The following is a 27,826-nucleotide window of genomic DNA, read 5'->3' on the forward strand; positions in this document are numbered from 1 at the left end:
CCAAAAGAAAAGAAGAAGAGAAGAAGTGATGACTATTCACTACAATATTTTGTCAATGGCCCCCATATTTTTATAAATTTAGTATAAGTCCCTCTTTGTATTGCTATTGCTCGTTCCATTTTAAATATATGACATAATGTATTCCACCAAAATGTATAACTAAGGTTTCTGTGATTCTTCCAATTGTTGGTTATATGTTGAATGGCAACCCCTGTCATGACTAATAAAAGCTTGTTATTCTCTGATGATATTTGACTTTTTTTCCTCATCATCATGCCAAATAGCACTGTGTCATAAGAGAGTGCCATATGATTTTCCAATAACACGTTTATTTGAGGCCATATTGAATTCCAAAATATCTTAATATAGGTACAATAATAAAGTAAATGATCTAATGTCCCAGGCTCCAGATTGAATGCCAGCATCTATTGGACTTAGAACTATCTAATTTTTGCAAATATACAGGGGTCCAAAACACTCTATGTAACAAAAATAACCAAGTTTGTCTCATAGATGCTGACACTGTACATTTCATTCTCCAAGACCAAATTTGTGGCCATTGAGATGCAGAAATTTGGTGCTTGATCTCAGTGTTCCAAATGTCTCTCAGACCATTCTTTGGTTTTTTTATTCAAGTATCCAGATAATAATTTATACCACAATGCGGCTTGATGCCCTAGGAAGTCTGCTTGGAAGCATAGAAACTCCAGACTATACTGACTGTTCAAAGTCTTCCATTCAGGGAACCCTACCTGAATGGCCTGCTTAACTGCAACCATTTAAAGCTTTGTGTTTTACTAAGACCAAATCTATGTTGCAGTTGTGAAAATTCAAGCAGTTTACCATCTGAAATAACATCCTTTAGAGTTCTAATGCCTGCAATAATCCAGTTCTTCCAAAGGATTTGAGCTCCGCCTATTTTAATCTTGGAGTTTATCCATAGAGATTGATTAGTTGACTTATTAATTGGAATAGGTGTTAATTTGCTGATAAATTGGCAAAAACTTTTTATAAGCATTAATTTAAAAACAAACAAACCAAAATGCTAATTTAAGAAAAACCCTTTTTAACTGAATTAAAGAAGTTTGTGAGGGAATAGAAAGATCCCTAGGTAGTTGGTAATAAAGGTTCCTGGCACCTGATCCTAGCCCTGATTCAGGTAGAATTACAGAAGGGCTGAAGGAATACTGCCAGGTCAAAAAAGCTCAGTATAATATAAGTAGTCATCTTTCTTTATTTTTGTTTTAAATGTTAGTATATCTGCTTTTACGCCATGGAGCTGATCCGAATCAGCGAGATGGGCTGGGGAACACTCCTTTACACCTGGGTAAGTGCTGAGTTACCAGTACTATTTCCTGCTTTTCTCTTTTACGTTTTAAATTTCAGACATATTCAGAGAGGAAACTTGATACAAACACTACAATGGCAGAAGAATTGGGGACATAGACACCAGCATGATTGGGGGCACCAAGAACAATACAAATTACCCCTCTTTGGATACAGTGGAGGAGCTTGCTCAATATTAGGGTGCTGAGCCCCCTCAGAGCTGTTTGCTGTGGTAGGAAGAGTAAAACTAATCACTAAGAAAAAACAAAGGGGCCCTTCTACTAAAGTTTTGCATGTGCTAAATGCTAAGATGCCCATTTATACCTAAGCTTTAGTAAAAGGGCTAAAAAAAGAACTATTTTATATATTATTGAAAATCATTTTTAAAATGCTTTACAGTAAACAGTAAAGCCTGACATGGCGTGTTTCAGTGTATGTCTGCATCAAGAGTAAAACTGGAATATGAAGCCACCAAAAAGCTAAAAGAATTCAAACAAATGATTAGATTCCTATCATAACTACCACATGTATCCTGTAGATACATTATTAACTCTACTGTACTTTTTCATAGTATATCCTTATATTTAATGAAAATGATTGAACTATTAAGCTCAGATGTTATTTTCCAGTGCAATTGATGAGACATTCTAGACAGATGAGTTGTGTCCCCAGGTCCGCATGCCATCTGCAGAAGGAATCCACTCTAGATTTTTTCTCTGTGCCTCTGCTATACTTCACTGGTCTCCTTAGCTCCACCCAAGCACTGCGAGCCAATAAATAAATGTGAAGTAGAGACACCTATGGCAATCGAGTTCAGCAACAACCATTCTGCTCAAGAAGTAACATCAGAACAGCAACTGCAAACAGCCAACAAAGGCCTCAAAGGAGCTCGGAAACTACAGTGTTTCCCTGAAAATAAGACAGGGTTTTATTTTAATTTGTGCTCCAAAAAATGCACTAGGGCTTGTTTTCAGGGAATGTCTTATTTTGGGGGGAACATGGTATCTACCCTTGACACTATTCCTCCCTCCCATCCCTTTGTGCACCGAAACACCACCGACCCTCCCACCGTGATATACCTATCCCTCCCTCCCCTTTGTGCACTGGAATACCATCGACTGCCTTACATATTGTACTCTTAATGCAGCTCTAGGTACCGGCGGAATATGTGTAAACTTGGTACGCCACACCTGAGTACGTCCACGCTTTGCCTACCACATGTCCGGTAGTTTGTCTGGAACAGTTTATAGTATGGATATAGTATGGGGTATAGTATTAGTTAGGCCTATTTTTAATAGTAACTCTCAATCAACCAGAAACTAAATTTATCCAGCATCTATAAATCCCCATGGGTACCAGTTAATTAAAAGCTAGATTCACTAAGCAAACCGATTGTGTACCAATCAGTTTGCGACCCCGACCCGATTCACTAACCTCATGGTTGATCCGATTCCGATCTGCGCATGCAAATGAGGGTAAACGGCATGCAAAGTAGGAAGGATGCGATCAGGAACACTGCCATGCTTTCTGCCCTGACTCGCCTGCCCTGCTCAGCCCTGACTCGTCTGCCCTTCTCCACAGTGCGAGCCCGTGGTTTTAACCCGTGGGTTAAAACCACGGGCTCGCAAAGTATATAAAAAAGTAAAAAAAACAGCTCATAGCTCTGTAAGCATGCGCGGGCCATCTACAGACAAAGAAGATGGTCTGCACATGCTTCAGGATCGCTCACTAGCGATCTGTGTTGGTGGGGGGCGTTCTTCCGATTGCCCCCATTTGCATGCTGGCCTTTAGTGAATTTGTTGGCCTGCTGTGGATTGGGTACGATCAGGCAGGTTAGTGAATCTACCCTTAATCTTAAGACTTGGAGCTTTTCATTTCCTTTTGCTTTTCCAATATTTTGACATGGACATAAATAACATCCATCATATTACCTTCAGGATATGCTTTCAATGCATATTTTTTCTGGTTGTTGGATTAATAAAGTGGTCACAGCACACAAACTGCATCCATATAGAGAGAGGGAAGTTTGCAGAAAGATCAGGTAATGATTCCCAGAGCTACCTTTAGTTAAGACCATCCAGGGTGGTACATGACTGAAAGCATTTCAATTAAAGCAATAGGAGATACAAATATCCTTTTCTGTTAGACTAATCTATGAAATTTGAGCCCACACTTAGGAGTGTTGAGCATTTGCCAAGGAGTGCCAGGACCAAAGTGATCATTGCTTAGAGAAACAAGCAGTCACACTCCTGTTCATGGGTTCCCCTGATTATGTATGTTAGAGAAGATGTCTGTATTTGTTCTACTAAACAAAGCTAAGTAACTTTTTCATTACTCTTTTAAATCATTGTATATTTGTGTGTTGTGTTTTTCTTTCTTTCTCTTTAGATAGCTAACTGGAAGGTTTATTTTGATACCCCTTAAGTTTTATTTGTATACCTGGAATCAATGCATTATATTTTTTGTTCATTTTTTTTCCTCTTGTTTACTGTTCACCAAATTAAATTTCTTCCTTTCTAGGAGGAACAAGGCAGGTGGAACCAATTGATCCCTTAAGTTCCTTCCTATCAGGCTATGGTAAAGGTTGTCTTTGAAAAATTAGAAGGCCATTTTTACTAAATCTTAGTGCGAACTAAATGCTGTACATCTTATTTTATAGGTATGGCTCACATGGTACTTAGCTCATGCTAATGCCCATTAGCATATTCTAAGCTTTAGTTAAAGGGGCCCCTAAGTTTTGTATTTATTTATTTAACACACTTGTAGCCTGCATATCCAGCATCTATGCGGATGACAGCAATACATACATAATTAAAACAAACTTCAATACTATACAGTATATAACTTACAGCCCGAGACCTGCTCCTTAAAACAAATAAGTCCAGATAACTGCTAAAATTACACATTGCCTATGTTTGAAAAGGCCAATCGGGGGGGGGGGGGAAGCTTTCAAACTTTTCCAGAATGCAAAAAAATCAGAAATTAAGTGAATAGAATCTGGAATTGAGTTCCACAATGAAGGTCCAGCCACCTGAAACATTCGAGATCGATTTAAGACCTTAGTGACTGAACAAAGCAGAGGGACAATCAAAAGGTCTCTAGCTTGCAATCTCAGATGGCGACAAGGTACCTATGCCTGTAATAAAGAAGCAATCACCTTAGGTAACAAGTCATGAACAGATTTAAATACCAAGGTCAATATCTTGAATTGTATTTGCCATGCAACTGGCAACCAATGAAGTTCAGCCAGTACAAGTATAACATGTGAGTAGCGAGGTAATCTGGCTATTATCCTAGCAGCTGTGCTCTGAGCCACTTGTAGAGCCCTTAATGAATTCTGAAGAGAGATAACTATGGAATTTTAAAGATGTAGCTTAAATAACTTCCAGACTTTTGATCTCCTGCTAAATTTGAATTCTGACACTTTTGTACATAAAATTTGGCAGGGCTCCTTCAGCTCCAGAAGAAGAAAGCCACAAAATTTTTGTCTTTGAGACATTTAGACTAAGACAATTCATCGTCATTCACAATTGGATCACATCCATATACTGTGATAGCACTTGTAAACCCTGTATTATGTCTGCTGGAAATTCAAAAAAGAATTGCAGACCATCTGCATAAATTCGATATTGTAGTCTAAGATCAGAATATAACTTCCCAATTGGTGCTAGAGAAAGATTGAATAGCATTGCAGATAGTGAAGAGCCCTATGGCACTCCATATCTCAAAGGGAGAAATGCAGATTGATCATTTCTATTAGCCACACAAAAAGATCTGTTACTCAAAAAAGATTGAAACAATTTTAATAAATTACCTGCAATCCCAAATCCACGTAATCTATCCAATAGTACGTGGTGATCCAGGGGATACCAGCAAGTAGTGCTTTCTCTTATCAAATCCTTTGCCGATCTCATCACATAATGTCAACAAGAGCAACTCAGTACTATGATCTTCTGAAAGCCAAATTGAAAATCATCTAAGTATCCTTCCTTGCTTTACTACAAAATCTTCCAATTCTTATCACCATAGACATAAATCTCAAATTCGAGATTGGTTGAAAATTTTCCTTCTTGGTAACATCCAAGGTACAACTTTTCAATAGTGGTGAAATCATAGCTTGTTTTAAACTTTTCCGGAACTTCGCCCAACTTCAATGACTGTGGTATTATATACTTCATTGAAAGAGCAACCTTAGCCTTAGTGCCTTAAGCACTACAGGAGCACAAGGGTTCAAAGGGCAGTTAGAGAAACTAACATTTTATCGCTTCAACCATCTGTTCTAATTCTACCTCCAGAAAATCAGTCCACACTTCAGTCACACCTTTGACTACATTTATGAACTTTAAAGGACAAACAATTTTGTCTTGTTTTTAGTACATTCTTTCAGAAGTGATTCTCTATTAATTTTCTTGCCCTAAATATAACCTCTGCTAATACATTCTTTTGGATATCCTCTCTCCTTAAATTTTGGAATCATGCGCAAAGATTGTTTCTCAGAAGTAAATATTTAGCTTGCGGCAGTGAGCATGTTGCTGACCACTGCTGGCATTATTCCTGGATGTTCAGTGCCAGGCCATGTCTGGGCTTCGGCACTGAATATCCAGTTTATGCAGCGCTGGCTAACACACAGCAGGTTGTTGATATATTCAGAACTTAACCGATCATATTCAAGTTTATTAAAATTTGATTAATTGCTTTACATAAAATTGTAAGCAATTTATAGTTAAAATAGGGGGTTACAAGTAATCGTGTAAAACATGACAAAATACAGAGATTCCAAATGACTCAACTGGACGAATAGGAAAAAGGGAGAACTACAATTTGTACAGGAGAGAAAAATGAAAGGGCAGAGCGAGAGGAGGGGGCAAAACCATAAGAAAATTTAAATAAGAAAAAGTTTGGCATTGTCCAGAGAAAGTCAGTATTAAAGGATGGGAGAAATGTCATTATTGGAATTCAAACGCATTTTTAAAAAGAAATCATTTAAGAGATCCTTTACATTTATCAAGATTTTTTTTCCTCCCTTAAGAAAGCTGATAGGGAGTTCCATATAAGTGGAGCTGTTACCGAAAATGACGTGTTACTGCGAGTATTAATAACTTTCAATGAGAGGTCTGTCAATAAATTTTGAGAAGATGATCTAAGAGTACGAGTTAAGGTGTGAGGAATGAGAAGTTTGTCAATGAACATAAGAACAAAAAAATAGCCTCACTGGGTCAGACCAATGGTCCATCAAGCCCAGTAGCCCGTTCCTACTGTGGCCAATCCAGGTCACCAGTACCTGGCCAAAACCCAAGGTATAGCAATATTCCATGCTACCGATCCAGGGCAAGCAATGGCTTCCCTCGTGTCTTTCTCAATAACAGACTATGGACTTTTCCTCCAGGAACTTGTCCAAACCTTTCTTAAAACCAGCTACGATATCCATTCTTACCACATCCTCTGGCAACACGTTCCAGAGCTTAACTATTCTCTGAGTGAAAAAATCCTCCAATTGGTTTTAAAAATATTTCCTTGTAACTTCATCAATTGTTCCCTAGTCTTTGTAATTTTTGTACCCATTCTATTCCACTCAGGATTTTGTAGACTTCAATCATATCTCCCCTTAGCCGTCTCTTTTCCAAACTGAAGAGCCCTAACCGTTTTAGTCTTTCTTCATACGAGAGGAGTTCCATCCCCTTCACCATCTTGGTCGCTCTTCTTTGAACCTTTTCTAGCACCACTATATCTTTCTCGAGATCAAGAGACCAGAATTGAATGCAATACTCCAGATGAAGTTGCACCATGGAGCGATACAGGGATATTATAACATTCTTAGTCTTGTTAACCATCCCTTTTTTAATAATTCCTAGCATCCTATTTGCTTTTTTGGCCACCGCTGCACATTGTCTACAATGACACCCAGATCCTTTTCTTGGGTGCTAATCTCCAAGGTGTGGACCCTAGCATCCGGTAACTGTGATTCAGGTTATTCTTCCCAATGTGCATCACTTTGCATTTGTCCACATTAAATTTCATCTGCCATTTGGATGCCAAGTCTTCCAATTTCCTAAGGTCCTCCTGCAATTTTTCACAATCCACATACGTTTTAACAACTTTGAACAGTTTAGTGTCATCTGCAAATTTAATCACCTCACTCGTTCCAATTTCCAGATCATTTATGAATAAGTTAAATAGCACCGATCCCAGTACAGACCCTGCGGCATTCCACTGTTTACTCTTCTCCATTGAGAAAAATGACCATTTAACCCTACCCTCTGTTTTCTATCTGATAACCAATTCCTAATCTACAACTGAACTTTGCCACCTATCCCATGAAACTGGGGGCATTTGTGTTTTCGACTTTGAAAGTTAGCAATGCTAATTTGTATGTAATTCTATGTGCCATAGGAAGCAAGTGAGCTTTTTCATGATTGTATTTTCTGGAGTTGGTAATAATCTTAATAGTGGTGTTCTGTATTATTTGAAGGCGTCGCAACTCTTTCAGTGTTAATACTCTTGTATAAGGAATTGCAGTAGTCCAATTTTGAGATTATAAGGGAGTGAACCAGTTTGTTTAATGATGTGTGCGGTCTAGGCAGCTTGCGAGGGAGCGGATCATTCTCAATTTGAAAAAAACCTTTTTAACTACAGCGCTGATTTGTTCATGATAATTCCAGTTTTGGTCAATTATGACTCCTAATATTTTCACTGATGAAACCATTGCAAGTGCGGCATTATCAATACAGATTGGAGAACATAGAGATATACCGGCTTTTCATGGAAGAAGAGTTTTTGTTTTGGGGATGCTCAGTGCCAACATGTTTTTGTTTAACCACTTGCTTATGCTGCCTAGTTTCTGATTGATATCTTCGATTTCAAAAGTGTTTGTTGGGTCTAGCAGATGGAGAAGTTGACCGTCATCAACGCAGGAAAATACAGTAAAGCCTATAGATTGGCACAATGTAAATAGTGGGGCTAGATAAATGTTAAATAATAGTGGGAAGAGAATAGACCCCTGGGGGATTCCATGTTTGTTTATAAAAGTTTCAGATGATAAATTGTTAAACTCCACTTTAGAAGTGCGGTTGGAAAAATAAGATCTAAACCAATTAAGTACCTGATCATTGAAGCCTACGGAGGATAGTCTGTTTAGTAAGAGTTGGTGGTCTATAGTATCAAAAGCGGCTGTTAAGTCGAGAGATACAAGTATGATGGATTGATGATGATTCTGATAGTATAGGATAGTAGTTGTAAGGCCAAGTAAAGAGTGTTCGGTTGAATGGTGCTTGCGAAAAACAGTTTGGTTGGGATGCAGAACTTTTGTTTTTTCAACAAAGTTAGATATTGCCACATAAAGATAGGACTGTTTTATATGTTAAGTACTGTTATATGTTTTATATGTTAAGTACATTTAAGTACTGACTCCTCCCCAAAATAACCAGTTTTCATTTAGGCACTCAGGGCCTGATTCTATAAATGGCGCCTAGCAGCACCTAACTTGTACGTACCACTCCACACGATTGCCGATCAACTGCTAGGCGTCCTTGTGGTAAGCACCGGTACATTAGGCCAGGATTTTCCTGGCCTAATATACCGGCTCCTAAGTCAACCATGCTTATTTTCTATCCCTAACCATGCCTACTTTTTAGGTAGGCGTTGTTAGGTGTTTGAGAGTGCCTTGACTTAGCTTGCCAATATCTATGCACAACCTAAATTGACAGTTAAAATAATAGAGTTTTTAATGGTGTGGTCAATTATCATGCCATTTAAACCAATTAAAAGCAACTTAAGTTGTGCACAGAACTAAGATGTCACTAGGCATCTGTGATTAGGGTGCCTAACCTAGGCACCATTTATAGAATCAGGCCCTATGGAGATAACTAGTTAAGTGCTGCTGAAAGTTAGTGGATAGCCTCAAACAAGCAATTTAATTGGACATCAGCCAATCATTTTTGAATATTGACTGGAAAATCTTCTATTATGGAACATAATCTTCTGAATTTAAAAATTGGCTGACTGTTAAGTTCTCTTTTAAGAATCTATTGTGAAAGCTTTGACAATTTTATTTCTATAAGTAGGAATATGTTGCTGTCATAAATCCAACACTCCCTTTGGAAATTAGGATGTCCAAATAGAGAATAGTATTTACCTTGTAATTACACTTCTCCCTCTGTATTCATGAGAGATAGGGGCAAAGCCAGACTTTGAATACCAAAAAATCACAAATAACTTTTTATTTTTCCCCTATTTTATTCGCGGTATTTTGGTTTAAACCCCTCATGAATGCTGTAAAATCACAAATAAAACTTATTCACGAATGTTTAAAAAAACAAACAAGTTATGTATTGCATCGTACTGTACACTTTAGCAGTACATTTCAAGTACTGTACAGTATATTAAAGAATGCTTCATATACAGTACTGTAATGTTAAACATAATATTGTACTATAACACGTACCTATCCCTTATTCAGGTGGTGTCTTCATCTTCCTCCTCATCCTGTATATGTTCTGTATGCAGTTCAGGAGATGACAGAGGATAAGTGAGCACCAGGTGTCAGACAGTGGAAGTGGGTCTTCAATGTCTTCTTCCTCATCATCCTGTACATGTTCAGTATGCAGTACAGGAGTAGGAGGAAGAGGAGGAGACGAAGGGAGTGCCTCCTCATGGGTGGCAGATGCAGAAGAAGTGAATGGAGAGGCAGGGACTCTCGGTATCTTCTAGAAATACATTATGATTTTCATCTGACTCTTCTGCTTCTTCATTTCTTTATATATATATTTTTGTATGTAGACATTGCCGCTTATGCCAACTCCACCTTCAAGGCACGTACCATGGATGGGTCAATGTCATTAAAAAAGTCCATGAGAGCAATATTGTCCAATGTAAACTTGTCTTCTAGCACTTGTTCTTCGTCTCCATCCTCTTCTTCATCTGTTATTGCCTCTCCGTCAGCAACTGTCAGGTCATCTTCTGTTAGTTCGTTAGATCTGGTGTCTTAAGTCTTGAATATCCTCCAGATGCATATCTTTAAAGCCTTCCCCACACACCTTCTTTGCCAAGTCCAAGATGTCTTCTATAATTTCTTGGACTGGCTCTGTGGTAATGAGTGACCTCCTTTTTTTTTTTTTTAACACATTCAGGCCAAAAATTCTTCCAGCACAAGTTCACTGTCTCTGACTTGACAGCTTTCAGGTCTCTTTCAATAACATTGATGGCATCAACGATAGTGAAGTCCTTCCACGTTTGAACTGTATGAACTGTATGAACTGCATACATGATGTTCTCCATGTTGGTGTCTTCTACCATCACATGAACAATCATTTCCATTGAATACCGTGTGTAGTGTGCCATGAATGTCCTTATTATCCCATGATGCTACAGAAAGGCAGAAAAGGTCAATGGGTTCCCAGAGAGCACTCAAAAGTGATCACTCAAAAGCAACGCTAAATAATATACTAGGTGAAATGGGGCATCCTCAGTGTGGGGCATCCGTGAACGGAGGAAAAACCTCCAGCACAGAAAACAACCAGGCATAAATCATACAATGAAAGTGACAGTGAAAAATAAGAGAACAATCCTTAAATAGTCATTAAATCGTTGCACGAGTGAAAACACTCAAAGAACTCTCTGAGCACCCCCAGCCAGCTCCCAAGGTGAAATAAAGTTAGAACTTAGCTTGAAGGACGAGGCTGCTTCCTCTTGAAACAAAGGCATGGTGAAACAGGAGTCCAAACAATCACCATAAATGGGGACCCTCTGTGGCCGGGTTCAACCAAGCCCTGTTTCGGTAACTGAATGTCCCTTCATCAGTAACCCTTGGAAAAAATAGTAGTCACACATAACATCCAACAAGCCGACTGGGAGGAGGGCGGAGCACTTATTATCCCATGGTCAAGAGGCTGGATGAGAGATGTTGTGTTGGGGGGCATGTAGATGACCTCAACACCCTCAGTATGGAACTCATGTAGTTCTGGGTGTCCAGGGGCATTGTCCAATACCAATAGAACTTTGAATTCCATTCCTTTACTGACAAAGTATTTTCTTACTTCAGGCATAAAAACACTGATAAAACCACTCAAGGAACAGTGTTCTTGTTGTCCAAGCCTTCTTGTGCATCCAGTAAAAAGGCAGTTGGAACTTATCTTTTCCCTTCAAAGCTTGGGAGTTCATGGTTTTATAAATCATTGTTGGCTTTATCATATGGCCTACTGCATTTGCACAAAGCAGCACAGTTAGTTTAAATGGCAACTTGGATGGGTTTTTAGACGTATTTAAGTTTATATTATGAGCCCCATAGTGTGTAAGCAGATGTGGAACATATGAGACCCCTTTTACAAAGCCACATTAGCGATTACCAGTGTGGCAAATATGATGCCACTCACAGGAATTGAATGGGCTGCATTGAGTTTGCCACACGGAAATTGCTACCATGGCTTTGTAAAAGGGGGGGCCCATAGACAGTCACCCTTATTTTTATCTTATCTAACTTAAGGAAAAGTTTCACATGAAGTCAGAAAAGATGGATGCAACTGATCTCAGGTAGAGTAGGAGTGGATAATCAAGTCCTGCTAGAATATGTGCAGTTGATGTGTGTGATTGGCTAATGGTTTTTATTTTCATTTTATAGAATTTTTTTGGGTTGCTTCATATTTCAGTTTTATCCTTGACACAGGCAAAAAAACCATAGCTGTGTCGAGTTTTACTGTTTGGTGTGACTAATTTATATTGTTTTAAGACTAATAAATGTTAAGATTTGTTTTGGTGGTTGGTTTTGCTCTTTCTATTCTTTTAAATTTCAGATACTTTTCTGAGATGTAACCAAAATTTCCTTGTTCAGAGGCAAGCCAAGGTTGCAGTTCACCTTCCATGGAGCCCTTTTTGTGGCAATGTGAACAAGCACAGTTCTCTTTATCATCACTGCAGTTCTCTGAGTGACCACCAGGTGTTAGTAAGCACTCACATCCCACTGACAGAAAGCACAGCTTGTAAACAGTTTTGCATGGTGCAAGGGTCACCATATGTATTTGTTAACACTTTTGTTTGTTTTTCCTCAGCTGCCTGTACCAACCACATTCCTGTCATTACTACACTGTTACAAGGCGGTAAAGCTCTCTTTTTTTAAAAAAAAACAATACATACCAAATAAACGCTGGGTTTTACTAAATGGTGCTAGAGGTTTTTAATGTGGGCCGGCGAGGTAAATTCTCCTAGGAATTCTATGAGCATTGGAGCAATTACCTTGCCAATCCACGCTTAAAAATCTCTAGCGCCATTTAGTAAAATAAGCCCAAAGTATCTGTGTCTAGTCTTACTACCAGTGATGGTAAGACCTTTGATTTAGTGTAATCTTATCTGGTCATTTCATATTTACAAAGTAATTTTTGTCATTGGAGAAGAACGTGAAAGCCACCTGGGGTACAGTCTCATTTATTTTGTTTTCAGGTGCCAGGGTAGATGCTTTGGATCGAGCTGGAAGAACCCCCCTTCACTTGGCAAAATCAAAGCTTAATATTTTGCAGGATGGGCACTCTCAGAGCCTGGAGGCACTCAGGCTGGAAGTGAAACAGGCAAGTGAGCAATGTTTCTCTTGTTGAAGAGTGAAGTCTACAGTCTCAGATGAATGGAAATATGATAAAGGGTAAAAGGTCATGGATTTGATATACCACCTTTCTGTGGGTACAACCAAAGTGGTTTACATATTATATGTAGGTACTTTTCTGTCCTTAGTGGGCTCATAATCTAAGACTTGTACCAGGAGCAATGGAGGGTTCAGTGACTTGACTAGGGTTACAAAGAGCTGCAGTTGAAATTGAACCCAGCTCCCAGGTTTACAACCCATCGTGAACCTGTATGTAGGGAAAAAGGGTACCTTCTCTTTCTTGTCATATTACTGTTGGCATCTGTAAGAGGAAAATTGGAGTATGGTTTTACCGAGTTTTTCAAACTTTGGATAGATTCATTTATTGGGACTCTTATACACATAGTTTTGCTAGAGCACTTCAATCTTGACCTGCATAACATTCTCTGCTATTCCAGTTCTGGGACCTTACACAGCACTGTCATTGCACCTGACCTGCAGCATTCCTTGCTAGTTCAGGACTGGGATCCCTCCTCACATAACTCTGCTAATGCACCTCAGTCATGACCTACAGTATGCCCTGCTTTCTAGAGACTCACGACTTTGCCAGAGAACATCAGTCCTATCTTATGGCACCCCATTTTAATCCATACTTAAGAACAGCTATACTGGGTTAGATCAATTGTCCATCTAACCCAGTATCCTGCTTCCAACAGTAGCCAAGTATCTGGCAGAAACCCAAATAAAAGCAACATTCCATGCTTCTGATCCCAGAACAAGCAATGGCGTCCCCTGTGTCTCTCTCAATAGCAGGCTATGAACTTTTCCTCCAGAACCCTAACCTCTTTAGCCTTTCCTCATATGAGTGGCATTCTATCTCCTTTATCATTTGGGCTGCTCTTCTTTGAATTTTTTTTATCATATCAGAAGCAGTAAGAATAAGCGTCATGGGGCATAGAAACTCTTCTTCCCCATCAGATGTATATGAATACTGCATTTTGTGTTGACCAGTCTCTGGCGAATATGCTTCTGCTTGCAATTTGTTGGCTAATCTTCTGCCTGTGAATTTTGCTGCAGATCATTCAAATGTTGCGGGAATATTTGGAGAAGCTGGGTCAGCACGAGCAGAAGGAGCAACTGGATGACCTGTGTTCAAGGCTGCAGATGACTAGCACCAAAGAACAGGTAGCCTCTGGCAGGACACCCCAAGCGATGTTTTCTTGTGTTCATGTATTTATATTGTATATAAACTAAACAAAATAATAGAATTGGGATGATATTGCCATAGTTTGTCTGCACCAGGGGTGTCCAATGTCGGTCCTCGAGGGCCGCAGTCCAGTCGGGTTTTCAGGATTTCCCCAATGAATATACATGAGGTCTATTTGCATGCACTGCTTTCATTGTATGCTAATAGATCTCATGCATATTCATTGGGGAAAACCTGACTGGATTGTGGCCCTCAAGGACCGACATTGGACACCCCTGGTCTACACAGTAACATTTTGTTATCAGGAGCTGTGATACCTCAGACCTGACCTCTTCTAGAATATGCTATGGCCTGTAAGATTAGAACTGGCTATTCAACCTTATTTCTCTTTCTGGGTCTAAAACCAGCACGTCAACTTTCTGCCCGATTTCATGAAAGCTCTTTTCCAGTTCAATGCTTATGACCCTATCTTTTGAATGCAGTTCTTAAAATTAATCATCTCTCTTTTCCATTCATTTGCTTTCCAGGCTCGCCATCTCACGTATTCCAGACCCATCCCTGCTTTTTTTTCCTTCCCTGAATAAGTATACCCTAGAGGAAAAAAGGGACAGAAGAGTGTGATTGGGCCGAGTGATCATCATCTGTCACTTCTCCACCTACTGGTCTTCTTTCCTCATTCATACAACTCGCATACTTCTAAAATCCGAACAGGTTCTTCCAAACACTTTCTGGTCACCACAGGGTCCTCTCCAACCCTCATTGCTTCCGGGTCTTCGGGCAGCTTCTGGTACTATTACCAATCTCTCCGCTTGTCACCATTGGCCCTACCGGTCCCTCCACTGGTCACTCGCCAGTCACTTTTAGCCAATGATCTCTGGTTCTTTAGGCTGCTTTTTGGGTCTTCTAGCAGCTTCTAGTACCATTACCAGTCTCTCTGCTGGTTATCACAGGTCCTGCTTGTCCCTCCGCCAGTCACTCGCCAGTCCCCATCAGCCTAGGACCTCAAACTCTTCTAGCATCTTTCTTCTGTCTGTCCACTGGGTTACTCTGGGGCCACTGCCTGTCACTCAAATTAAAATCCTTTTGAGTCCCCACCAGTCCTGGACACTCTTCACTGGTCTTTCCGCCAGTCATCAAGTTTGAGTACTCTCTGGTCACTCCAAGCTCTACTGGGCCCTCTGGATACTCCATTGCTACCAGTCGCCTTTTCCCAGACACACGCCTTGAGGTCTCAGTCTCCACGGTCCCTGAGGACTCTCTCAGTCTCCTTCTCTACACCAGGCTCTCTGCTTCTTGTGAAGCTTGAGCCCTCTCTATGCTCTAATCTCTACTGGACAGGCCAGTCTACAGACTTACCTAGGGTTAGGCCGAAGCCAGCATTCCTCCCCTCAAGAGTTGCATGGGTTCCTGAAGGAGCTCTTACTTTCCCCAGCTCCCTGTGCTGGAACTGTTCTTTTCAGTACCCTTTTCCACTCTGAGTGAATGGACAGATCTCAGGTGCTTTTGCAAGATCTCAAATGCAAATGAACTCCATTACCACTGGTCAGACTCCTTCTTCTGCTCGTGACAGAAATTTCACCCTGTCACAAGAAGATATGGTAGAGACGGAGAAGCAGTAAAACTAGAGGACATAATATGAGGTTGCAGGATGATAACATCAGGAAATACTTTTTCACAAAGAGGGTCGTAGATGCCTGGAATGCCCTCCCTGTAGAGGTGGTGGAAGCAAAACCAGTGACTTAAGTTCAAATTGCATAGAATAGATACAAAGGATCCTTAAATTAAAAGAGAATAGTATAGACACAAAACTCAACAGGTCAACAACTATAACCAGCAGTGGTGATGCTAGACTGACTTATACGGTCTGTGTCCAGTATATGGCAAAAATGAGACAGATTGTGATAGGCTGGAGTTAGCTTTGATGGGGACTCCAGCAGTGAGGCAGGAGCAGCGCTTAAATGTAAACCCTAGCAGTGGGGAAGTATATGGCAAGATGGATCAGGACAGGCTGAAGTTAGCTTTGATAGCGATCCCAGCAGTATGGTAGTATAGTTGATGCTGGATGGACTTCTACGGTCTATAGCCCTATGCAGCAAGACAGATTAGGAGCAAGTGTTGAAGATTTCCTGAAATTTACAGGTGTGGTAGGTGTCACAGATGATATGAAAACTGAGATTGTGAATGAATCAAAATTAAGTGAATATATTAAAGATTAGGGAATTAAAATGAGGTCTAGTGAAAAAGTCTGAGGCATTGTAATTACAGATTGAAAAGTTTAAATTGCTGTATTTGCACTTTAGCTGTGCTAAGGAAGTTCAGAAGTTTGATTTTGTGACTTTTAAGACATAGGCAGATTTATGTACCATTGTTCATATACATCCATGGGATTTAAAGATAAGGTTCTCAGAGGAGCAGGAAACTTGAGGTTTTTACAAAGATAATCTGTTCCTTATAAATTAGAACATACAATGCTAATTGGGAGGTCATACAGAAGTTAGGATGTGTCTGCAGGATGCAGGCCTTTTAATGACATGATTGGTGTCTGAAAAGATCAGAGATCAAAAGTGATTTAGAAAGAAAAAGTGAAACACTGCCACCTGCTGGGTTTAAAAACGTAACATTAGATTGGACTTAACATTAAATTAAGGATTTAAATGTAAAACTGACATAAGGCATTCTTGGAAAGGAAGTCATGTGATCAACTGTGCCATTGTATTCCAATTATTATAAATGATGTCACATAGGGTATAAATCTGTTTGTCCTTGCTTTCTCCCTTTGGAGAGCACTGAAATTGTGATGCCTGTATTGGCTCTCCCCAGACATAGGAGAACTATTAATAAAACCTATTTGATTATTACATGGCTTTTTCTCATGTCTTATTTGAATTCACAGAACGGAGTCTCTAGCCCAGTCATGTGGGAGAGAGAATCCATTCTGGCAATTCTTTTGGCCCCGATGTTCAAGTCTTCCAACCTGGCTTGGACACAAGTATGCCATTTTATATCACATTCGTATCGTCCGAGTACAGGTTTTGCCTATCTTCGTGGGAGGAAGTCATCTTATAGGGGATCTTAGCAAGTAAAATGAATAATTACTTGATTGTTGGTTGTGACTGTTGGACAGACTGGATGGACCATGGAGGTCTTTATGAGGTCAATTACTGTTACTATGTTAACAAACATACTGTATACATGAACAATTTTCTTTATCCAGTTTATCACTATTCTGTATAAAAAAATATTATGTTTATTTATATTCTACCAATATCCTAAGTAGATTCCAATATAAATATACACAATATAGGAAAACAATCTATACTTTCTGTACCTTGATGCTTGGCTGGCTATGCAGTATAACACCCACTGCTATAATGAAGCAGACTGCTTGTCTCATTAAACACAGAAACAGAGAAAAATGAAGGTAGAAAAAACCATGTGGCATATCCAATCTGCCCATCTTTGCCATCTATTATTCTTTCCTCTCCCTTAGAGTTCTTGTCAAAGATTCCTTGATTTTAGATACAGTTTTCAATTGGGTTCTGATAATCATACTGCTGTCTAACTCCTATCTTGCTTCCCTGTAGGTGGATGAAGTCACAGATCTCCTGGCTAGCTTCACCTCGCTCAGTTTGCAGATGCAGAAGATAGAGAAGAGGTAGCTGCAGTCACTGCCTGAGGAACCAATGCTTGGACCCACTATGGCCAAAAGAGAAGATAGAATTGTGGTACTTATATGACTCCAACCAACCAATGAATGAATGGGAAAAGAAGTGTGTGTGTGCACACCTCTGAAGTCTCCTTGGGGCATTTCCTTTTCTTTGGAAGTTGGAGTGACATAATGGATCCTCTAATCCGGACTGGCTACCTTTTCCCTATTGTGTTTTTGTCCGTCTTTGTTCCTGAGAAAATTACAATTGAAAAATAGACTGACTGCCATTGAGAATAACAGCTGGACCTCTAGCTTTTTCTGAAGTAATAAGGGATAAACATGAGATCACTGGTCTCATGATCAATAATTGATCAATTTTTTTGATGCAAGCCTTAGGAGGAGAAAGTGCTCAATATAACAAGCAGTGCATAGCTCTGGTTTTGGTTTGTATCTGTGTTGTCCGTGTCCTGTCTTTACTGGATGATGTTGTAACTACTACATGGAGTTGATCATGTTGTAATGAAGAGAAACAAATATTTCTGTCCTAGATATATATGTGTGTGTTGGGGGAGGAGGGTAGCCATTTCTTGTATTATGGACTTAGTGGAGGGTTTTTTAATTGGTTGTTTTTATTTTTGCTGAGAATGATAGTGCATTGCTCTGATTTGTGAACTTTTCACAATATGATATACTTCTAGCTGCACATTTTACATGACTGGTTTGGAGTAATATCAATGTAAGTGTGTGTGTGGGGGGGATTTCTTTAGAAAATACTAGCTTATTTCTTCCGGTTGTTTGTAATGGACAGTACTTTAAAAAAATTATATAGACATTGTATTAATGCTGAATTCATGACTGATCTTTGCTGTGCTTCAGAGCAGCAGAAGCAATGCTGTGGACTCTTGGTAAAGAATACAGTGTGACTGAGTATACTGCTGTTCTGCTTATATGTCTGCATAGACAATATCTCAGTCAGAATGGGCTGGACAGCTGCAGCAATATAAGAATCTGTCCAGACAATGTTCAGTGTGAGCTATGGGTTTGCTAATAGGCACCAAACACATAACTCCTCTCTTGGCATAACACATTAGACAGAAAGATAAAATCTGTTTTAATTAAGAAGCCAAGTTAGGGGAGAGCAAAGATGACACAGGAACTATCCATTTAGCAGCAATATTCAGCTGCTAAATAGATAGTGGCTAGTGTGCCACTAAATTAATATATTAGTTTAAGACCTGGTGCCAGCACTTAGCAGGTAATTCAGGGGTGCCAAAGTCCCTCCTCGAGGGCCGCAATCCAGTCGGGTTTTCCCCAATGAATATGCATGAGATCTATTAGCATACAATGAAAGCAGTGCATGCAAATATCTCGTGCATATTCATTGGGGAAATCCTGAAAACCCGACTGGATTGCAGCCCTCGAGGTGTAGTTGCAGTTTGGATCTTTTTCCTTCTTACCTTTTCGGGGATATTCCCCCCCAGGCTATTACTTGGTTGACCTTATTATTAAATCATTTCCTTAGCAATGGTCATTTTTCATTCAGCATGGGCAACATAATTTTAACGCCTTTATTGAAAGGTACCGATTTGGATCCCTCGGTTCCCTCCCATTATCGCCTAATTGCGTATATACCTTCACCCAAGGGTACTCAAGGAACTAAGGAACAAAATAGCTGAGCCACTTCGACAAATATGCAACCTATCCTTAAAAACTGGAGAGATTCCGGAGGACTGGAAAATAGCAAATGTCACGCCCATCTTCAAGAAAGGCTCAAGGGGAGACCCAGGAAACTACAGGCCGGTGAGCTTGACCTTGGTCCCGGGAAAGATGATGGAAGCGCTGATTAAAGACAGCATCTGGGAACACATCGAAAACAATGGGCAGCTAAAGTCGAGCCAGCATGGTTTCTGCAAGGACAGATCATGCTCACGAACTTATTATACTTCTTTGAGGGGGTAAACAGCCAGGTGGATAAAGGGGAATCCATAGACATCATTTACCTTGACTTCCAAAAAGCCTTCGACAAGGTGCCACACGAAAGACTGCTAAGGAAGTTATGGAACCACGGGGTGCAAGGGGAGGTGCAAAAACTGGCTGGCGGGCAGGAAACAGAGGGTTGGAGTAAAGGGCCATTACTCAGACTGGCAATGGGTCACAAGCGGAGTTCCACAGGGGTCGGTGCTGGGACCGCTCCTGTTCAATATATTCATTAACGACCTGGAGGCGGGAACAAAATGTGAGGTCATTAAATTTGCGGATGACACCAAACTATACAGCAGGGTCAAAAACATGGAGGACTGCGAAGATCTCCAAAAAGATCTGACAACGCTGGAAGAGTGGGCCAAAAAGTGGCAAATGAGCTTCAACATAGGGAAATGCAAGGTCATGCATGTAGGGAATAAGAACCCGATGTTCACTTACAAAATGGGGGGATCACCGCTAGGGGTGAGCAACCTTGAAAGAGACCTGGGAGTGATGGTAGACACAACATTGAAGGCATCGGCGCAGTGCGCCACAGCCTCAAGGAGAGCAAACAAAATGTTGGGTATCATTAAGAAGGGTAACACGGCCAGGACGAAGGAAGTCATCCTGCCACTGTATCGTGCAATGGCACGCCCGCACCTGGAGTACTGTGTCCAGTACTGGTCGCCGTACCTCAAGAAAGACATGGCGGTACTTGAGAGAGTCCAGAGAAGAGCAACTAGGCTAATAAAGGGTATGGAGGACCTCTCATATACTGACAGACTGAAAAAGCTGGGGCTTTTCTCCCTGGAAAAGCGGAGACTTAGAGGAGACATGATAGAAACCTTCAAGATCATGAAGGGCATAGAAAAAGTAGACAGGGACAGATTTTTCAAATTATGGGGAACCACAAGTACAAGGGGGCACTCAGAGAAATTGAAAGGGGAAAGGTTTAGAACAAACGCCAGAAAGTTCTTTTTCACCCAGAGGGTGGTGGATACATGGAACGCGCTACCGGAGGATGTGATAAGCAGGAGCACGCTACAGGGCTTCAAAGAAGGTTTGGATAGGTACCTGGAGGACAAAGGGATTGAGGGGTACAGATAGGAGTAGAGGTAGGTTATAGGGATAGGATTAGAGGTAAGTTATAAAATTAGTCGGGGACCACTGTTCAGGCAATAAGCCTGATGGGCCGCCGCGGGAGCGGACCGCTGGGCAAGATGGACCTCCTTATGTTCTTATGACAAAAATGATAGAATCAATTATTTCTAGTCAACTCTCCAATTATTTAGAGAAATTTTCTATCTTATTACCATTTCAACATGGGTTCAGACCAAATTTCAGCACAGAAACTCTTTTATTGTCACTAATTTCAAAGATTCTAAATTTACAGATGCAAAATAAATGTGCTGTGTTGCTACGACTTGATCTATCGGCTGCGTTCGATGTGGTCCACCATATCTTGATCCATATGTTATCCGATATAGGTTTAGACCAAGTATTTTAGGATTGGTTTAGTAAATTCCTTTTGCTGCGCTCCTATGAGGTATATTTAGAGGGCGAGGTTTCATCTTCATGGAAACCTACCTGTGGAGTGCCGCAAGGTTCTCCTTTTTCGCCGATTTTGTTTAATATCTACATGACCTCATTGAAAAACTTCTATCTTACATCTGCAGAGACTATATTTACTTATGCTGATGACATCTTCATTTTATTGGAAATTGACCCTGATCTCGGCAATTTAGTCCTAGGCATCGATTGTTGTATTTCCAAACTACAGACGTGGACAATGTCCATTCAAATGAAATTGAACGCTACAAAAACCAAATTACTCTGGATTGGGCCTAGATTAGATAACCTCCCTGCCGCTGTCACACTGAAAACAGGTATTTCATTACACATAGAATTCTCTTCTAAAATTCTGGGTGTTATTTTGGACTCATCACTTACATTTCCCAATCAGATAAATTCTTTGGTGAAAAAGTGTTTCTTAAGTCTGTGTATGTTTAGGAAAGTTAGAACATTATTCAGTGTTGGTACAGTCCACTGTGCTTGCTCAGTTGGATTACTGTAATTCTGTTTACTTGGGTATTATACAGTATTATACAGGGTAGTTTAGACTGGTTATAGTTGATACAAAACACGACAGCTAAACTTATCTTTGGAAAGAGAAAGTATGACCATGTCTCCTTTATTGTGAAAGCTTCATTGGCTCCCAGTTCGTTTCAGGTTATAATTTAAGTGCGCTTGCGTTATCTTTAAGCTTCTCTATGGAATATTTGACCCTTTAGTTCCTTTATATTGGAATACTACTAGATCTTGTTATTCGAGGATCACACAGATACATAAATTATCATGTCTCTCTTCTAGAGGACTTAAATCTGTTGGGAAGCGTAGCCAATCTTTGGCATTTAAACTGGTAGAAATTTGAAACAAACTTCCTGATGCTGTAAGATTGCTTGGTCAGTTGCAACAATTCCAAAAAGATCTAAAACCTTGGCTGTTGACACTATTCCTTAGTGGCTTACCTACTGAAGTGACGCATTAATAACCTTTTAATCTTTTAGTTTTACATTCTATTATATATTCTGGTCTTAATTATTTGTGAAATCACTGAAGTGATGCGCCAATAGCATTTTTAGTTTTTTTAAGTATATATTTTACTATATACTCTGGTCTTCCATACTTGTGAAACGAGTCGAGCTCCGTAAGGAGATGATCTGGTATATAAACCGAAGACTAGATTAGATTAGATTTTGACACCCATGAGGTAATTGTATAAATGTGTACCTATATATTTGACCTGTTGAGCAAGAGGGATGTGATTGACTTATACCACTAGATCAGGGGTGTCAAAGTCCCTCCTCAAGGGCCGCAATCTAGTTGGGTTTTCAGGATTTCCCCAATGAATATGCATGAGATCTATTAGCATACAATGAAAGCAGTGCATGCAAATAGATCTCATGCATATTCATTGGAGGAAATCCTGAAAACCCGACTGGATTGCGGCTCTCGAGGAGGGACTTTGACACCCCTGCACTAGATAGAGGCAAAACAACTGCATAATCTTGCAACATTTCAGCCTTGGGTGTAGTCTAATTACATCTTTAAAAAACGAGAAACTTTTATCAATAAGAAACTTGAAACATTTTTTATTAAAACAGGAAATAAAACAGCCAGAATGTATACACAGCTGTATGGATTAGACCAGTGTATTGTAATCTGTGTGCTGCCTGAGATTCCAGGTGTACTGCAAGCCACCGGAGAGGCACTGGCGCCAGCTACCTGCCTACAGGATGGACATACCTCTCGTGGCGAGAGGCGCATCGTATAGGTCAGGGGTGTCAAATGTCAGTCATCGAGGGCCGCAATTCAGTTGGGTTTTTAGGATTTCCCCAATGAATATTCATGATATCTATTTGCATGCATTTCTTTCATTGTATGCTAATAGATCTCATGCATCTTCATTGGGGAAATCCTGCAAACCCGACTGGATTGCGGCCCTTGAGGACTGACATTTGACAGCCCTGGTGTAGGCAGTCAGCTAGCACCTCTCCTCCTTACCAGCACCTCTCTGCCTCTTCCCTTCCAGCACCCCCCACTGGCAGCTCAGGGCCCTATCTGGAGGGCCTTTGCACATGCACGGATGTCATGCACATGACATCGCGTTGACGTCCACACACTTCTGGATACTTTCGAGCTGTGACCACCAGTTTAGTGTGCTGCGGCTTTGCAAAGTTTGTGAGACACTGGATTAGACAATAATCATACCCAACATCCATCCACTAATAATGTCTCAGAAGGCCTTAGCTCTGATGACCTGCAATTAAACAAATTAAAGGGGGGGGGGGGGGGAAGGCAGATCACTCAAAAAGATTTGAAAACATAAAATTGGCATCCTTGCCCTAATTTGAACAATCATGTGTTCTTCACTGTTATTTTACTTAAGTACTTTGCCCAACACTACTTATATTCTTATCTTATCATTCACAACAAAGGGGAGTGGCCATTCTGCTACACAAATCCTTGTCACTAGACATTCATATCATACAAGACTTTCTTTCTGGGGATGTGCATATCCCAAATATGTTTATAATTATAAATTCTCTGAAATGTTGGCCATCATTGCTTTGATAGAAGACTACCCTCCTATTTTAACAGGAGATTGTAAATCTATAGACGTGTCCCTAACTTGCCACAGGGGTGTAAGTTATCTCTTGGAGGACACAAATTTAGTGGATATGTAATCATCCACGTGATCTAGATCAGTGTTTCTCAACTCGGTCCTGGAGTACCTCCTCACCAGTCAAGTTTTCAGGATTTCTACAGTGAATATGCATAAACTTGATTTGCATACACTGCCTCCATTATATGTAAATTTATTTCATGCATATTCATTGTGGATATCATGAAAACCTGACTGGCAATGGGGTACTCCAGGTTTGAGTTGAGAAACACTGATCTAAATTATATAATCCATTCCAGAGTTCATAATAACTACTCACGTGTATCAGCATTACATTACTATATGCTGGCTTTCAGCATTTATGTTGGTCTAACCAGAGTGTCAGTAAAGGCCTATGTGATAATAAACAAATCTGGGCCTGGGAATATTTAGCCAGGAGCTTCAGTCTTTTCTGCACTTTCAGTCTAACACAAGACAGAATGCCACGAAATTACTTCTAAAATACCAATATGTGAGATTAACAAAGTACCCCTGGCGTAGTAGTGGGGAGTACATAAGAACACAAGAATTGCCGCTGTTGGGTCAGACCAGTGGTCCATTGTACCCAGCAGTCCGCTCACGCAGTGGCCCTTGGTCAAAGACCAGTGCCCTAACAGACTAGCCCTACCAGCACATGTCCTTGTTCAGCAGGAACTTGTCTAACTTTGTCTTGAATCCCTGGAGGGTGTTTTCCCCTATGACAGACTCTGGGAGAGCATTCCAGTTTTCTACCACTCTGAGTGAAGAACTTCCTTACATTCGAACGGAATCTATCCCTTTTCAATTTTAGAGAGTGCCCTTTAGTTCTCCCTACCTTGGAGAGGGTGAACAACCTGTCCTTATCTACTAAGTCTATTCCCTTCAGTACCTTGAATGTTTCGATCATGTCCCCTCTCAATCTCTCTGTTCGAGGGAGAAAAGGCCCAGTTTCTCTAATCTTTCACTGTACAGCTACTCCTCCAGCCCCTTAACCATCTTAGTTGCTCTTCTCTAGACCCTTTTGAGTAGTACTGTGTCCATCTTCATGTACGGCGACCAGTGCTGGACAGTACTCCAGGTGAGGGCGCACCATGGCCCGGTACAGTGGCATGATAACCTTTTCCGATCTGTTTGTGATCCCCTTTATCATTCCTAGCATTCTGTTCGCCCTTTTCGCTGCCGCCACCTCCACCTCATATTGCGTGGACGGCTTCATCGACTTGTCGATCATAACTCCTAAGCCTCTATCCTGGGAGGTCTCTCCAAGTACCGCCCCGGACATCCTGTATTCGTGCATGAGATTTTTGTTACCTACATACATCACTTTACACTTATCCACCTTGAACCTCATCTGCCATGTTGATGCCCATTCCTTAAGCCTGATTATGTCACATTACAGATGTTCGCAATCCCCCTGTGTCTTCACTACTCTGAATAACTTTGTATCATCTGCAGATTTAATCACCTACATTGCCCTGGAATACAGCTCTGTTCCAGGGCTCTTGGAGGGATTTTCTCTCAGTAGACAGGCCCCCCCAAATTTCCTCGGCCCTAGAGACTAAAGGGAAGGCTAAACCTGATGCTCCTGCTCCCCTTCACGTGCTGCGCAGCATGTGGTGTAAGGGTGCTGTTCCAGCATCCAACCAGTGCAAATCTGGCATGAATTAGGGGTAAAAGAACCAGAGGACTCTATCCTTGTGAGATTTGAGGCAAAATGAAGTGATTTTAAGGATCTAGAGAACTTAAAAAAAAGTTTGGAGTAAAGCCAGCAGCATTTTGGCACCAAAAAATGGTTTAAATATGACTTTACTAAAAGTAAAAAAAAAAATTCTGAAAATAGGATTTTAGAGGTGGGGAACCTTATAGGATGTGACGGAAGCCTTTAAAAATAGGTTTTTTGGACCCCCCCCCTGATTTTGCCCATCGGGTGCTCTGAAGGTGCTGCAGCCTGCCTCAGTTCTAAGTAGTTGCTGGAGCCAGGAGAATAATCTTTGCCTCAATCAGCCATCCTCCAAATGCTGAGATCTTTGGGCTGCCAGTTGGACTGATCCTCCACCCCCATGGAACCATGCATGCAAAGTGGGAGAAGTAAAATGCAGATAGCACCCTGAAGAACGCTGCCGAGCTCCCTGCGGATGCCTAACAGCCTGGGCTCAAGGGCCTGCGATTCAGTAGGTGAGCTAAGCCACTACGGATATGGACTCCTAACTCCATAAAGTTTTCTGTAGGCTGGTCAAACAAGACCCAAAGGGATTAACCTGCTGCCTGAAGACCTAAGTCTGATTTTTCTCCACAAGTAGAGCTTTCCCCTGCATTGGGGAGCTCTGGTACACCAATAGCCACTAAAACTGCAAAAAAAATACTGAAAATAAAGAAATATGCAGAGCAGAAGGAAAAACTTAAGGGGTCAGCAGCACAGCCCTCTGGAGGAGGAGAATTTGAAAACCTAAAATGGATTCCTTCTGCACGGTTCAGAAGCATGGGAAGAATACCCTACGGTCCAGAATGACACGCCTATTGCACTAGAATATCAGTTATCGCTGCATTATTATATTAAGTTACATTACATGCACAACTGACCTTATTCTATAATTTGCTTTCACAACTTTGCATACTAAGGACCAGATTCAGTAAATGTCACTCAAATTTGGTCACCAGAACTTATGCCTACTTCAGCCAGGTGTAATTTCTGGTGCCCAACATGGGCACACATTTACAAATTTCCAGAATGCTACACCGCCCATGACCTCTTTTGGGTTGTGCACCATGGGATTTGGGTTTCCAGTTTTATAAAATAGTGTGTAACAAGATGTACACACATCTAAATTACCCATTAGCATCAATAAATGTTAGTTGGCTCATTACCCAATTGAGTTGCAAGTGTATTAGGATTGCGCCCAAATTTGAATGTCCTTTACAGAATGCAAGGGTATGTGTACAGTTGTGTGCCCAACTTTACAGAATTCAGGATGGGTGACCAACACACCTGTTCTTATCATCCAGTCTTAAAAATTAATGTAAAAGGCTGAAGGTTTCCATTACAGTTCCCAAGAACAGCTATGTTATGGACCAGAAGCTATTTGTTCAGCTGTGTGACAGCTTGATGCAACTTTCTTAGATCACATATTTTGAAAATGCAAGGTGCATTAAAAAAAAAAATCTTGGAAAAAAACCCAAACAACATCAAAGCCAACTTGGGACAGAAATAATACATATTGAAAACCACAAGTGCAGGTTCTGAATAAAGACAAACTTTGCAAATGCTCATTTATTCTTTTGGAATGAACACTCAGTTTGAAACACCTGTCCTGTAAGGAACAAAACCTGAAAGGTAACTGGTGATGGGAGGTTGTTGCAGATAAAAATATTATCTGGTACAAAATGATCCCCCTCTTCACTCCTGTGAGAGTGCAGCTAAATCTAAAGTAATATGTGCATCAGACAAAAAACTCTGCTCCATTTTCCACAGATGAGAACAGAATATCCTCAGCTGAGATCATTAATGTGTTCTGTAAACAAATAGCAAAGGTGACCCGTGGTGCTCAATTCCTTTATTGCATCGATTAAGACACGACATGTGCGTGTTTCAGCCACTATGGCTCAGTAGTCTGTCTATTGAAATTATGAATTAAATAAAATGTCACCTATATTATTAGCCTACTTACTAATATTCTTGAGGTGAAATAAAAAATGATGAAATGGCTCTCTTACGCACATGGACACAATTGTTTTGTGTTGGTTACGCGCATTCATAATTTCAATATAGACTCTTGAGGCAGGCCATAGTGTCGAGTCTTAATTGATGCAATAAAGGAATTGAGCACCATAGGTCACCTTTCCTGCCTTTCCAATTTTGGGAAGGTAGCATCTCCTGTTTTGTTGTGGTACTTCTGTAAACAAATAACATCACTATTT

At 40.5% G+C, this 27,826-nt stretch overlaps 1 protein-coding gene across 2 annotated transcripts in view; it reads left to right on the top strand.

The window, feature by feature from the left end:
* Positions 1-18,673, top strand: part of ANKRD54 (ankyrin repeat domain 54) — a 66,683-nt gene extending 48,010 nt beyond the window's left edge. Inside the window, exons 4-8 of one of the 2 annotated variants that reach the window (XM_033929566.1) lie at positions 1,256-1,327; positions 12,366-12,413; positions 12,754-12,878; positions 13,967-14,074; positions 17,681-18,673. In XM_033929566.1, the coding sequence (XP_033785457.1) occupies positions 1,256-1,327; positions 12,366-12,413; positions 12,754-12,878; positions 13,967-14,074; positions 17,681-17,755 (428 nt within the window). In that variant the 3' untranslated portion in view covers positions 17,756-18,673. The remainder of the gene's footprint in view (positions 1-1,255; positions 1,328-12,365; positions 12,414-12,753; positions 12,879-13,966; positions 14,075-17,680) is intronic. The other variant, XM_033929567.1, reaches the window with a different exon arrangement.
* The last annotated feature ends 9,153 nt before the right edge of the window (positions 18,674-27,826 follow it).

This window comes from Geotrypetes seraphini, chromosome 2 (assembly GCF_902459505.1).
Source record: "Geotrypetes seraphini chromosome 2, aGeoSer1.1, whole genome shotgun sequence".
NCBI classification, from domain to species: Eukaryota; Metazoa; Chordata; class Amphibia; order Gymnophiona; family Dermophiidae; genus Geotrypetes; species Geotrypetes seraphini.